At 34.4% G+C, this 12,008-nt stretch overlaps 1 protein-coding gene across 3 annotated transcripts in view; it reads left to right on the top strand.

Moving 5' to 3' along the window:
• sgcd (sarcoglycan, delta (dystrophin-associated glycoprotein)) overlaps positions 1 to 12,008 on the top strand; it is a 225,730-nt gene that overhangs the window by 142,831 nt on the left and 70,891 nt on the right. For all 3 annotated transcript variants that reach the window (XM_039676954.2, XM_039676953.2, XM_039676952.2), the window contains exon 2: positions 3,099 to 3,284. In XM_039676954.2, coding sequence (XP_039532888.1) covers positions 3,099 to 3,284 — 186 coding nt within the window. The remainder of the gene's footprint in view (positions 1 to 3,098; positions 3,285 to 12,008) is intronic.

Below are 12,008 nucleotides of genomic sequence, written 5' to 3'. Positions count from 1 at the left end.
GCACAGGAAGGGCCCTGTCTTGCACCCGGCGCAAATGACTTTATACACAAACGCATGTCTCATTCCTATTTAGCACGCGCGCAAAGCGGGATTTTCCCCTCCACAGACGCACGTCGGTAAACTAGGGAATGAACAAATCGGCACAAAAAGGAGGCGTGTTTCGGTGCAAACATTCCCTGGTGCTATTTTACACTTCCAGACAACAATTGCGCCGCTGACTAGAAAAAACCTGTTCTAAAGTCAGTGGCGTGTTGCGCGTTGTTCATAATGCTATTTTAAGCGCGCATGCTTGGCCATAATGTAGCGGGTACATAACGCACATACACTGATTCTCTCATCAACACAGATGCAGCAGTTTTTATTTTTGCAAATCATACATTATAACAAGAAAAAATATTAACACATGAGGGAAATCATTGTGGTTTACATGAAGATGAAAAAACCAATTACCCATTTTTTAAGGCTAATTGTACTGGATCAGACCTGTTTGCCCAATAGTGGCAAGAAACACACGTATAGGCTATAATGTTTTACCGACGCTGATGTGCGAGAGTTTCTCCCATCCCCGTACAACGTCACCTCTCTGTCTTTCACGTGCCCTGACAAGAGCGTCGGTCTCATCGGCTGTGAACGCTCCTGGCGCGCGCCTGGTAAACACGCCGTTATACAATCCGTCATGCAACATGCGCACCTGCTCTTAAAGGGTATGTTGGATGGCGCTCTGATTGGTTTATTTCACGTTACGCCCAAACCACACCTATGAATGATGAAGCTACTTCAGACCAAACCCGTTTAGATTTGCGCCAGGCGCAAGAGGCATTTATCACGCCGGGAAAATAGCAACAGCGCCGGGACCCGCCCACAAAGTTACTTGCGCCATGCGCTTTGACACTTGCGTTTCAGATTGTTAAAATAGTACTTTTAATGACAGGATTATACAAGTGTAAGCTGAAGAAGTTAAAAAAATGAAATGCATTTAAAATGAAAGCTTAAGTAGTATGGCATAATCTAATTAAAGTGGAGCGCACACGCCGCCTCGGTGAGTCGCAAGTACCAAAATTAGTGGCTTACTGCACTTAAAGGGTTAGTTCACGCAAAAATGAAAATTCTGTCAGTATTTACTCACCCCCAGATGAGATGCTGGATTTGTATTAACTAAAGTTGATAAAGATTAACAAGTACAGTAACAAATTGGCTCATGGTTAGTTCATGTTAGTTAATACATTAACTAATGTTAAATAAATGAACCTTATTGTAAAGTGTTACCAATATTTCCTTACTAAATAGTAAGAGCAAAACATAATGCAAAAAGAGTAGTACTACGTCCTACTACACCGAGATCCTGGAGTGCACACTTAATGAACACTTACTAACCCTTGATGCATGGGAGAGGTTTTATGGCCAAACCACAGAGCATTTATCTCTTCTGTTTCCATCGTCCGCAAGACGACGTTTTCCTTTTTTTTCTTTTTTTTATGGGTTTTTGGTTAAATGCTTGAAATCAGGTCTGTGGTTAACACAAGCTCAAGAACATTGACTTTCTCTAATGAATATATTATACAAAAAAATTATAATAACATAGTGCTTTTAAAAAAAAATAAATAATATTTATTTAAAATACAATATTTTCTTCCCAGGACAGGCAATTTGCACCATTTATTAAAAATAATTGATGTCTGGTGTCTCCATAATTAAGAATAAAAACCTCTTTGCATCATTGAGATATGCACATACAATAAATAATTGCACATCCTTCGGCTATTCTGATGTTCAGCGTGTCTGAATGGGGTTTCTGAGGCTTTCAAAGATTTAACCTGAATAAGAGGTGAAGTGATTATTGGGACTCAACGAGGAAAAACAGCATAATTAATTTGCTAATACTCCTCTGCAAGGGGGAAGGCAAATAGTTGTGCATTAGCAGGAAGAAGATATAAAGAATAAACATAAAGATAAGAAAAGATTCATGGGTCTGTGATGTACAATATAAGAGTGACCACAATAAAATAAAGAAAAATAACTTTCTTAAAACCGTAGTCTTTCTGTTTATGTTGCATATATAGTTTTGAACAATCTTTTATTCAATTTTCAAGAAAAGTTTTAATTGGATTGACCTCGATTCGAACCGATTTTCACATTGGTGGACCGATATCACTTCTTAAATCCCAAAAATCAATCTTTTGGTGTGTGCTGATTTCAGCTGATGCGTGAACAAAACTTCACTAGACATTCCCAGACAGCAACATAGTGTCGGCCCAGATCTGGACCATGTGGAACCCATGTGTACCAGATGTGGGCCAACACTATGTTGCTGTCTGGGTTGTTTCATAGCTGCTATGAAAAATATTTTCAAGATTTGTTATCACAACATATTTTCTTTTGTCGAATCAATTTTATAATAATTTATTTAGTTGAGATAACTTATTATTTTGAGTTTCTGATGGTTAAATTAATCTCCTTCATTGTATTAACTCACTTTTTCCAGTTCAATCAACTTAAAATTAAGGCAACCAGGTTACTTACTTTTTTAAGTTAAACCAACAAAAAAATTTTTACAGTGTAGTAATCACAACATTTTTTCTTTTGTCAAATCAACTTAAATAATTTATTTAGTTCAGATAACATATAATTTTGAGTTTCTGATGGTTAAATTAATCTCCTTCATTGTATTAACTCACTTTTTCCAGTTCAATGAACTTAAAATTTTAAGGCAGCCCAAGTTACTTACTTTTTTTAAAGTTAAACCTTCAATATTTGTTTACAGTGTGTTCATTGTTTGTTAGTTCACAATGCATTAACTAATGTTAACAAGAAAGTATTAGTAAATGTTGAAATTAACATTAACAAAGATTAACAAATGCTGTTCATTCTTAGTTAATGTTAACGAATGTAGTTTGAACCTTATTGTAAAGTGTTACCGAAATATTTGATTTCGGATGCAGGACGGTTCAGGAGTTACACCTGTACGTTTCTAACATATGAATACCTCATGTAAAACAGGTTAATCCAATATAATTCCACATTAAATATTGTTTATCCATAAAAACTGTATTACTGGTTCTAAAATCTTCAATTAATGTTGTATTTGTGTGTAATTTCAGATGACCCAGGAACAGTGCCCTCATAGGAACAATGTCCAGAGTACTGAAAAACCGCAACTGTATAAAGTGGGGATCTACGGCTGGCGGAAACGTTGCCTTTACTTCTTTGTCCTCCTCCTCATGATCCTCATCGTGGTCAACCTCGCTCTCACCATCTGGATCCTCAAAGTTATGAACTTCACTATAGTAAGTGCAGGCTTTTACTCTTGATTCTGGGAATGACTTGGATAGAATTGGCGGATGGCTCTGATGGAGAGCCGTTGCTCTGTTTACTTGTGTGTGTGTGTTCCTCTCAGTGGTCGATCTGTTAAGGTTTTTGCATGTAGAGTCACTGTTTACTGATCTTTTCAACTTTCTCGTACTGTGCTTTGGGTCCTGATTAATTGGATGTACAGCAGGGCCCGATCAAAGCAGGGGCTCGAGGGCAGAACTATCACAGGGCCACAAACCCGGCCAGAGACGCACTAACTCTCCAAACTTTCATGTAACATTTGTTCGGTTTCGGTAATTTATTTAAAACTTTGTAGGATGTATATCCTTCAATGATTGGTACTGGGGGATGATGTTGCTGTTTGCTAATTACAAGTATTTGGACTGGAAAACATTATACATAAGATTATTGTGGAAGTGCATTTTATTTTAATAATTGAAGAGTTCAGATGCAAAAGCCTCTAAATGCCATTTGAAATTTTCTTCTAAAATGACCATTTTTATCAAGATTGTATATTTAAGTTCAGTAATTTCACTTAAATGACAATTAATAGGTAATCTTCATTGCCATTTAAGTGAAATTACTGAACTTAAATATACAAGCTTGATAAAAATCATCATTAAAGAAGAAAATTTCAAATGGCACTTAGAGGCTTTTGCATCTGAACTCTTCAATTACACTTTTTATTCTTTTTGGTAGCACTTTACTTGAAGGGGTGTGCATAAGACTAACATGACACCATAATCGTGTTTATGAAGGTTTATCAAGTTTTATGCATGTTTGTGACAACTGTAATTTTTTTTTATTATAATTTTTTTATTATTATAATTTTTTTTTTTTTTTGCATTATGTACAGAACAAGATAGGGGACAAACAAAACTGTAAGACACTTCAATTTAGATCAATACAGAGTATGGATTTAGGGGTCAAGACAATCACATAACAGGAATTAAAATACCAAAAAAGTAAATATTTTGATAAAGAGAGACATAAAGTTTCAAACTTTCTATTACGTTTTTTTGAAGTATTTGAAGCTCTGAAATATTTGAGTAAAATCACATAGAAATATATTAAAGGAGGGCTTACTTTTTTCCATTTAAAAGTATGGACGTGATATTTACCCATCAATAAAACAAAATTTACAACATCAATGAAGTGTAAGTTTAAATCACACTTAAAAAAAGAGCAAATCTTGCAGGGCTATAGGAGGAACCGGAAATTTTTAATGCAAATATGACAGTCTTTGTTATGACACCTTGACATAAACCAATACATCATAACCTGTCAGTGTCGTTGCCATGACAACATGACATTACTAAGACAACACAACCTGTCATAAACATGACATATCAGATTAATGATCAAACTTAAGAAAGCATCTAGCTTTATTGGTTAATATTTCATTAAACTGTCAGGTGGTTGGTTTTGACATTGGCTGTCATGAAGCCACAACCACGCATTCTCATCCCAAAGCGCCATATACAACGCTTTTGCAAAAGCGTAAATATCCAACGCACATGGCACCCTTTAACGTCTAATGAGACGCTTCGGTTATGGTTAAGTTTAGGTATGGTGTAGGGTAAGGGTTAGACCACTAGGGGGCGCCTTCTGCCCAAATATATCTGCGTCTCATTTGACGTTAAAGGGTGCCATGTGCGTTGGATATTTACGCTTTTGCGAAAGTTTATTATAACTTTTTAATGACAAGTTCATTTAGTGCTACTGTAGTTGAGCTCACGAAAAATATTCATGACACAGTTATAATGCCTCATGACAGCCAATGTCAAAGATTACAGATTAATTTAATTTAATGTCGAGTTGTCATGACAACGACACTGACAGGTTATGATGTATTGGTTTATGTCAAGGTGTCATAACAAAGACATCTTAATGGCATATTTGTATTCAAAATGTCATTATTGGGCGAATGACACTTAATTACAGTTGTCACAAACATGCATAGACCCTACTTCATATTCATAAAAAACATGTCATGTCATGGTTATGAAGGTGTCATGTCAGTCTTATGCACACCCCTTTAAGTAAAGTGTTATCCAGTAGGGTATATGAAGACATTGAACTGAGGTAAATATATATATATATATATATATATATTATGTTTGCAACAGTGCTCTACTTGTCTTACAAATTTTATTTATCAAAGGAGTGTTTGCCTCTTGCCTGCCTCCTCTGCTCTTTTGTTGTGGACGGTGATATTTTATACTTGTTGAGCATCAATGATAATTAAATTCCACCACACAAAGGATGTTAATGACTTAATTTTAGTCATCCGGTCTGATTGATTCTGTCATATTACACAAAATGTTGACTCGAATTAAACCCCTTCATTTAGATGTTACCACAGGAAGCATATATTTAGGTTACCTGACAAAACATGTTCCCTGTGCTTGCCTGGAGCCTGATCCCTAACTGTGACTAAAGCGACTTTGCAATGCAGATTTATGCATGAAATGTGATGTTTACGTTCAAGCCATACTTCTCGTTTCGTTTGCGTCAGGATTCTTCCTGTGAAAGGAGTGTTAGACTGGAGTAAGATGGTGTGAAGGGCATTGGGCTCTCAAGGGACCTGTGGAGATCAGGTCTGTGAAGAGTGCAGATGCAGATGTTTGGCTGATTTATGTCACCTCAGATTGCAGGATGGCCGATGTGTCAGGGCTGGAAGGGAATTACATATTTAGTGTCCTCAGATGCTAAAGGACGGTGCATATCAATGTTGACATCACGGAAGAATGCATTAGAAATTGAGATTGCACGTCCTTGTCTCTTTCCACACAATATTCATTCTCTAGACAAAATGTAATTAGCATTATATCATTTTAATTTGATTAATATAGTACCATGCAGAAGTCTTAATGTCTTCATTTCATAGCTATTTGGCAGTGAATGCCCATTTCAGGACTAATGAGGCATGTTTTACATCTCAGAGGTGATTTTATCTTTTTTCTTTTTACACGTCTCTGCGCTCAGTCAATGCTGAGATTTCTATGGAAGCTTGTTTCCGCCACAGAATGAAAAATAAAATAGGTAATTGCGACTTTGTATCTCACAATTCTGACTTTTTTTTCTCGCAATTGCGAGATATGAAGTCATAATTACGTGATATTAAGTCGCAATTTCATGTTATAAAGTCAGAATTGTGAGATATATAGTCAGAATTGCGAGATATAAAGTGAGAATTTCGAGATATAAAGTCAGAATTGCGAGATATAAAGTCAGAATTGTGAGATATATAGTCAGAATTGTGAGATATAAAGTAGGAATTGTGAGATATAAAGTCACAATTGTGTGTTAAAAAGTCAATGCATGAGATAAAGTCAGAATTGCGTGATATAAAGTCAGAATTGCGAGATATAAAGTCAGAATTGCGAGATATAAAGTCAGAATTGCGTGATATAAAGTCAGAATTGCGTGATATAAAGTCAGAATTGCGAGATATAAAGTCAGAATTGTGAGATATAAAGTTGAATTGCGAGATATAAAGTCAGAATTGCGTTATATAAAGTCAGAATTGCGAGATATAAAGTCAGAATTGTGAGATATAAAGTTGAATTGCGAGATATAAAGTCAGAATTGCGAGATATAAAGTCAGAATTGTGAGATATAAAGTTGAATTGCGAGATATAAAGTCAGAATTGTGTGATATAAAGTCAGAATTGTGTGATATAAAGTCAGAATTGTGTGATAGTCAGAATTTCGAGATTTAAAGTCAGAATTCCGAGATATAAAGTCAGAATTGCGTTATATAAAGTCAGAATTGTGTGATATAAAGTCAGAATTGTGTGATATAAAGTCAGAATTGTGTGATAGTCAGAATTTCGAGATTTAAAGTCAGAATTTCGAGATTTAAAGTCAGAATTTCGAGATATAAAGTCAGAATTGCGAGATATAAAGTTGAATTGCGTGATATAAAGTCAGAATTGCGAGATATAAAGTTGAATTTCGAGATATAAAGTCAGAATTGCGAGATATAAAGTCAGAATTGCGAGATATAAAGTCAGAATTGCGTGATATAAAGTTGAATTGCGTGATATAAAGTCAGAATTGCGTGATATAAAGTCAGAATTGCGTGATATAAAGTTGAATTGCGTGATATAAAGTCAGAATTGCGTGATATAAAGTCAGAATTGCGAGATATAAAGTTGAATTGCGTGATATAAAGTCAGAATTTCGAGATATAAAGTCAGAATTGCGAGATATAAAGTTGAATTGCGTGATATAAAGTCAGAATTGCGTGATATAAAGTCAGAATTGCGAGATATAAAGTTGAATTGCGAGATATAAAGTCAGAATTGCGTGATATAAAGTCAGAATTTCGAGATATAAAGTCAGAATTGCGAGATATAAAGTCAGAATTGCGTGATATAAAGTCAGAATTGTGAGATATAAAGTTGAATTGCGTGATATAAAGTTGAATTGTGAGATATAAAGTCACAATTGTGTGTTAAAAAGTCAATGCATGAGATAAAGTCAGAATTGTGAGATATAAACTATTCCGAGGGGGGAAAGTTAGTCTTTTTCCCCCTTGAGAATTGGCCTGATAACTCGCAATTTCGACACATAAACTCGCAATTGTGAGATAAGCACTTCCGTCACGCAATTCTGACTTTATATCTCGCAATATCGCAATTATTTATTTATCTACAAGAGGTTAAGTGTACACATGTGTTTGGATAGACACATTTCATTAAAACAGCACTGAACACGTAACCCATTTTACACATGAATGTTAGAGACGTACAAATCTTTAGGTCTATTCTCAAATCTCCTGTTTTTTTAATGTATTTTTAATCAAATAGTGAGCATAAAAGACTTCTTTACAACCTCACCGATACTAATACGATTATATTGGCTTTCTCAGACCTGGGGCTGTTTGAACAGCATTGTCCCATGGGGGGACTCTATGTAATGGGGGGACTCTAACCTGCATGAAACAAAAAGAAAAGCATTTTCATCTTCATATTTCTTTTGAGGCAAAAAACGAAAAGAAAAGAAAAATCCCCACACAATTAGGCTGCAGGATTTCAGTGTTCCTCGTAGATCCTCTGATTCTGGCAGCTCTATTTATATCAATACAACTGTTAGCTTGTGCTGCCTGCTCTCATTCAAGCGCCGCCTCGTTGACACCCTCCAAAGCTATTATGGAAATGTGTGTCATGACTAACTCTGCCATTTTGTAACGGCCCCACCAACAGCCTGTCACAAGGGTTTTCTGCGAGGCACGGGTCAACCGTGAACATGAATCAGTGAGCTCTAGAGGACTCACACTGCAGGCCTGCGGCTGATACTCACACCAGAATTAATTGAACTCTTGGGGGGAAACAGTAAGTGTCAGTTCAAAAGCTGGTGTGGAGAGTCTCTAAATGACCAAGTGATGATGTGATGATGTCCCTGTCCTCTCCCTGGAGGCCTGCCCTCCAATGTCAGGTCTTTGAGCTCTGAGTTTTGCCGTGTCGACTCGGGTGTTCAGTCAGACCATGTACACTGTGAAAAAAAATATATTTTCATGATTTGTAATCACATTTTTTCTTTTGTCAAATCAACTTAGATAATTTATGTAGTTCAGATAACATAATATTTTGAGTTTCTGATGTTTAAATCATTGTATTAACTCAATTTTTCCATTTCAATGAACTTAAAAAAATAAGTAACCTGGTTGCCTTAATTTTAAGTTAAACCAACAATATTTTTTACAGTGACTGCCACATGCATGTTTCTGCGTGAACTCGGCGTGATTTGTTTTTAAATCAATCGGTTGTGGTCCCATTGAAAACAAAACTTTCTGAATTTGTAATATACAATAGATGATCTAAGTAAAGCACATCCTTCTGTATAAATGACTAATAATATTATTGTTTTAGTGAAAAGTAATGCAAAGGCAAAGGAAATGTCAACTAAATCGATATTAATCAACCTTTTACTAGCCAAGTTAAAATTACTTATTTTCTGTAAAGTTTACTTAATTCCATAATCCAAGTAAATTTAGCTTACACTGTAAAAAAAATATTGATGGTTTAACTTAAAAAAAGTAAGTAACCTGGTTGCCTTAAAATTTTAAGTGGATTGAACTGGAAAAAGTGAGTTAATACAATGAAGGAGATTAATTTAACCATCAGAAACTCAAAATTATATGTTATCTGAACTAAATAAATTATTTAAGCTGATTTGACAAAAGAAAAAATGTTGTGATTACTAAACTGTAAAAAAAAATATTGTTGGTTTAACTTAAAGTAAGTAACCTGGTTGCCTTAATTTTAAGTTGATTGAACTGGAAAAAGTGAGTTAATCCAATGAAGGAGATTAATTTAACCATCAGAAACTCAAAATAATAAGTTATTGCAACTAAATAAATTATTATAAAGTTGATTTGACAAAAGAAAATATGTTGTGTTAAGAAATCTTGAAAATATTTTTTACAGTGTAAAGATTTCTAATTAAAGCTACTGATAAATATGTTTAGTTTTTTTTTTTTTTTTTTACAAATCTTTGTAAATTTACTAGCATTTTCTGAGTGAAAAAAGTTGCCTAGCTTTTTTCAAGTAAATCCAACTCCAATTTTGTTTTTCAGTCATGTGAAGAGCAATTTAATAATCAATAACCTTTTTTTCCACTATTATGGAATGGAAAGGTTCCATGGATGTTAAAGGTTTTCCATGTAGCCATAAATATCAATAAAGAAGCTTTATTTTTAAGAGTGCATGAGCCCGAAACACCCATTTAGCAATTGGATCTCCACTATCGGCTCTGCTCTTTACTTATTTTCTTATCAGGGTTTTGTACATTCATTTTTATTCATTAATACAGGGCAGTTAATATATATATATATATATATATATATATATATATATGAAGAGTTCAGATGCAAAAGCCTCTAAATGCCATTTGAAATTTTCTTCTTTAATGATGATTTTTATCAAACTTGTATATTTAAGTTCAGTAATTTCACTTAAATGACAATTAATAGGTAATCTTCATTGCCATTTAAGTGAAATCACTGAACTTAAATATACAAGCTTGATAAAAATGACCATTCTAGAAGAAAATTTCAAATGGCACTTAGAGGCTTTTGCATCTGAACTCTTCATATATATATATATATATATATATATATATATATATTGGCTTCAGATGACGAATCCTCCTAAATAAGCTTTAAAAAGATAATATCTGCTTGCATAGAGCTAATTAGTGATTTGTAAGAGCTATTAAATGTGAGAGTTTACAGTAAAGGCAGCACACGTACCGCATTGGTGACTGCACTGTAAAAAGAGCTTTATTAGATGTGTGTGCACTTCTTGGCTTCAGAGGTTCACAGCCTCGGTGTTGTTATGGATGGCGTTGCGGAGCCACAGTGGCAGCTCATGTTTGTCGGCAGGTTGAAAACGGTGCTGCTTTCTATTAACCCAAGTACGCCATTTCTTAATGTGTCAGGTTTAGCAAATGATGTTTTTATCCTCGTGGGCCCTGGTAAAGCCTGTGGCTTTGGCACAGCATGTTGGATTTGTTCGCTTTTTATTGTGTTGGAGCCACTCTTTTCCAGCTTACGTTAGCTTTTTACTGGGAGAAAAATACAGAGTGCAGTGCCATGAACACGACGAAGTAGAAAAGATCTCACTTTTCATTTGAAATTAGTGTCTACAAATAGCCCACTTTTTAGGCTTTTTTTACACTAACTCCAGTTTGGCCAGGCAAAATTACAGAAGATGCTGGATTGTTGACTCTGGGTCGAACATGTATGGGTTGCCATTTTACAACATTGGACGCTTTCAAAATAAATTCCCCCAAGTGCACCGACGAGTGAGTTGAAACTCATTATAATATGCAAAACTGTTCTCCACTCACAGCAGTGGGCGTTTACTTCCAAGTCTTCAGTGTGAGACGCCCATAAAAAACCAAGTGTTTTTTCAGATAGGCTCAAAAAAAAAAATGTGGGTTGGTTTGACTTAAAAAAGTAAGTAACCTGGGTTGCCTTAAAATTTTAAGTTGATTGAACTGGAAAAAGTGAGTTAATACAATGAAGGAGATTAATTTAACCATCAGAAACTCAAAATAATAAGTTATTGCAACTAAATAAATTATTATAAAGTTGATTTGACAAAAGAAAATATGTTGTGTTAAGAAATCTTGAAAATATTTTTTACAGTGTAAAGATTTCTAATTAAAGCTACTGATAAATATGTTTAGTTTTTTTTTTTTTTTTTTACAAATCTTTGTAAATTTACTAGCATTTTCTGAGTGAAAAAAGTTGCCTAGCTTTTTTCAAGTAAATCCAACTCCAATTTTGTTTTTCAGTCATGTGAAGAGCAATTTAATAATCAATAACCTTTTTTTCCACTATTATGGAATGGAAAGGTTCCATGGATGTTAAAGGTTTTCCATGTAGCCATAAATATCAATAAAGAAGCTTTATTTTTAAGAGTGCATGAGCCCGAAACACCCATTTAGCAATTGGATCTCCACTATCGGCTCTGCTCTTTACTTATTTTCTTATCAGGGTTTTGTACATTCATTTTTATTCATTAATACAGGGCAGTTAATATATATATATATATATATATATGAAGAGTTCAGATGCAAAAGCCTCTAAATGCCATTTGAAATTTTCTTCTTTAATGATGATTTTTATCAAACTTGTATATTTAAGTTCAGTAATTTCACTTAAATGACAATTAATAGGTAAT

The sequence above is a fragment of the Pimephales promelas genome, chromosome 19 (assembly GCF_988280905.1).
Source record: "Pimephales promelas chromosome 19, fPimPro1.hap1.1, whole genome shotgun sequence".
Taxonomy (NCBI): domain Eukaryota; kingdom Metazoa; phylum Chordata; class Actinopteri; order Cypriniformes; family Leuciscidae; genus Pimephales; species Pimephales promelas.
This window is presented reverse-complemented; position numbering and strand designations above follow the sequence as displayed.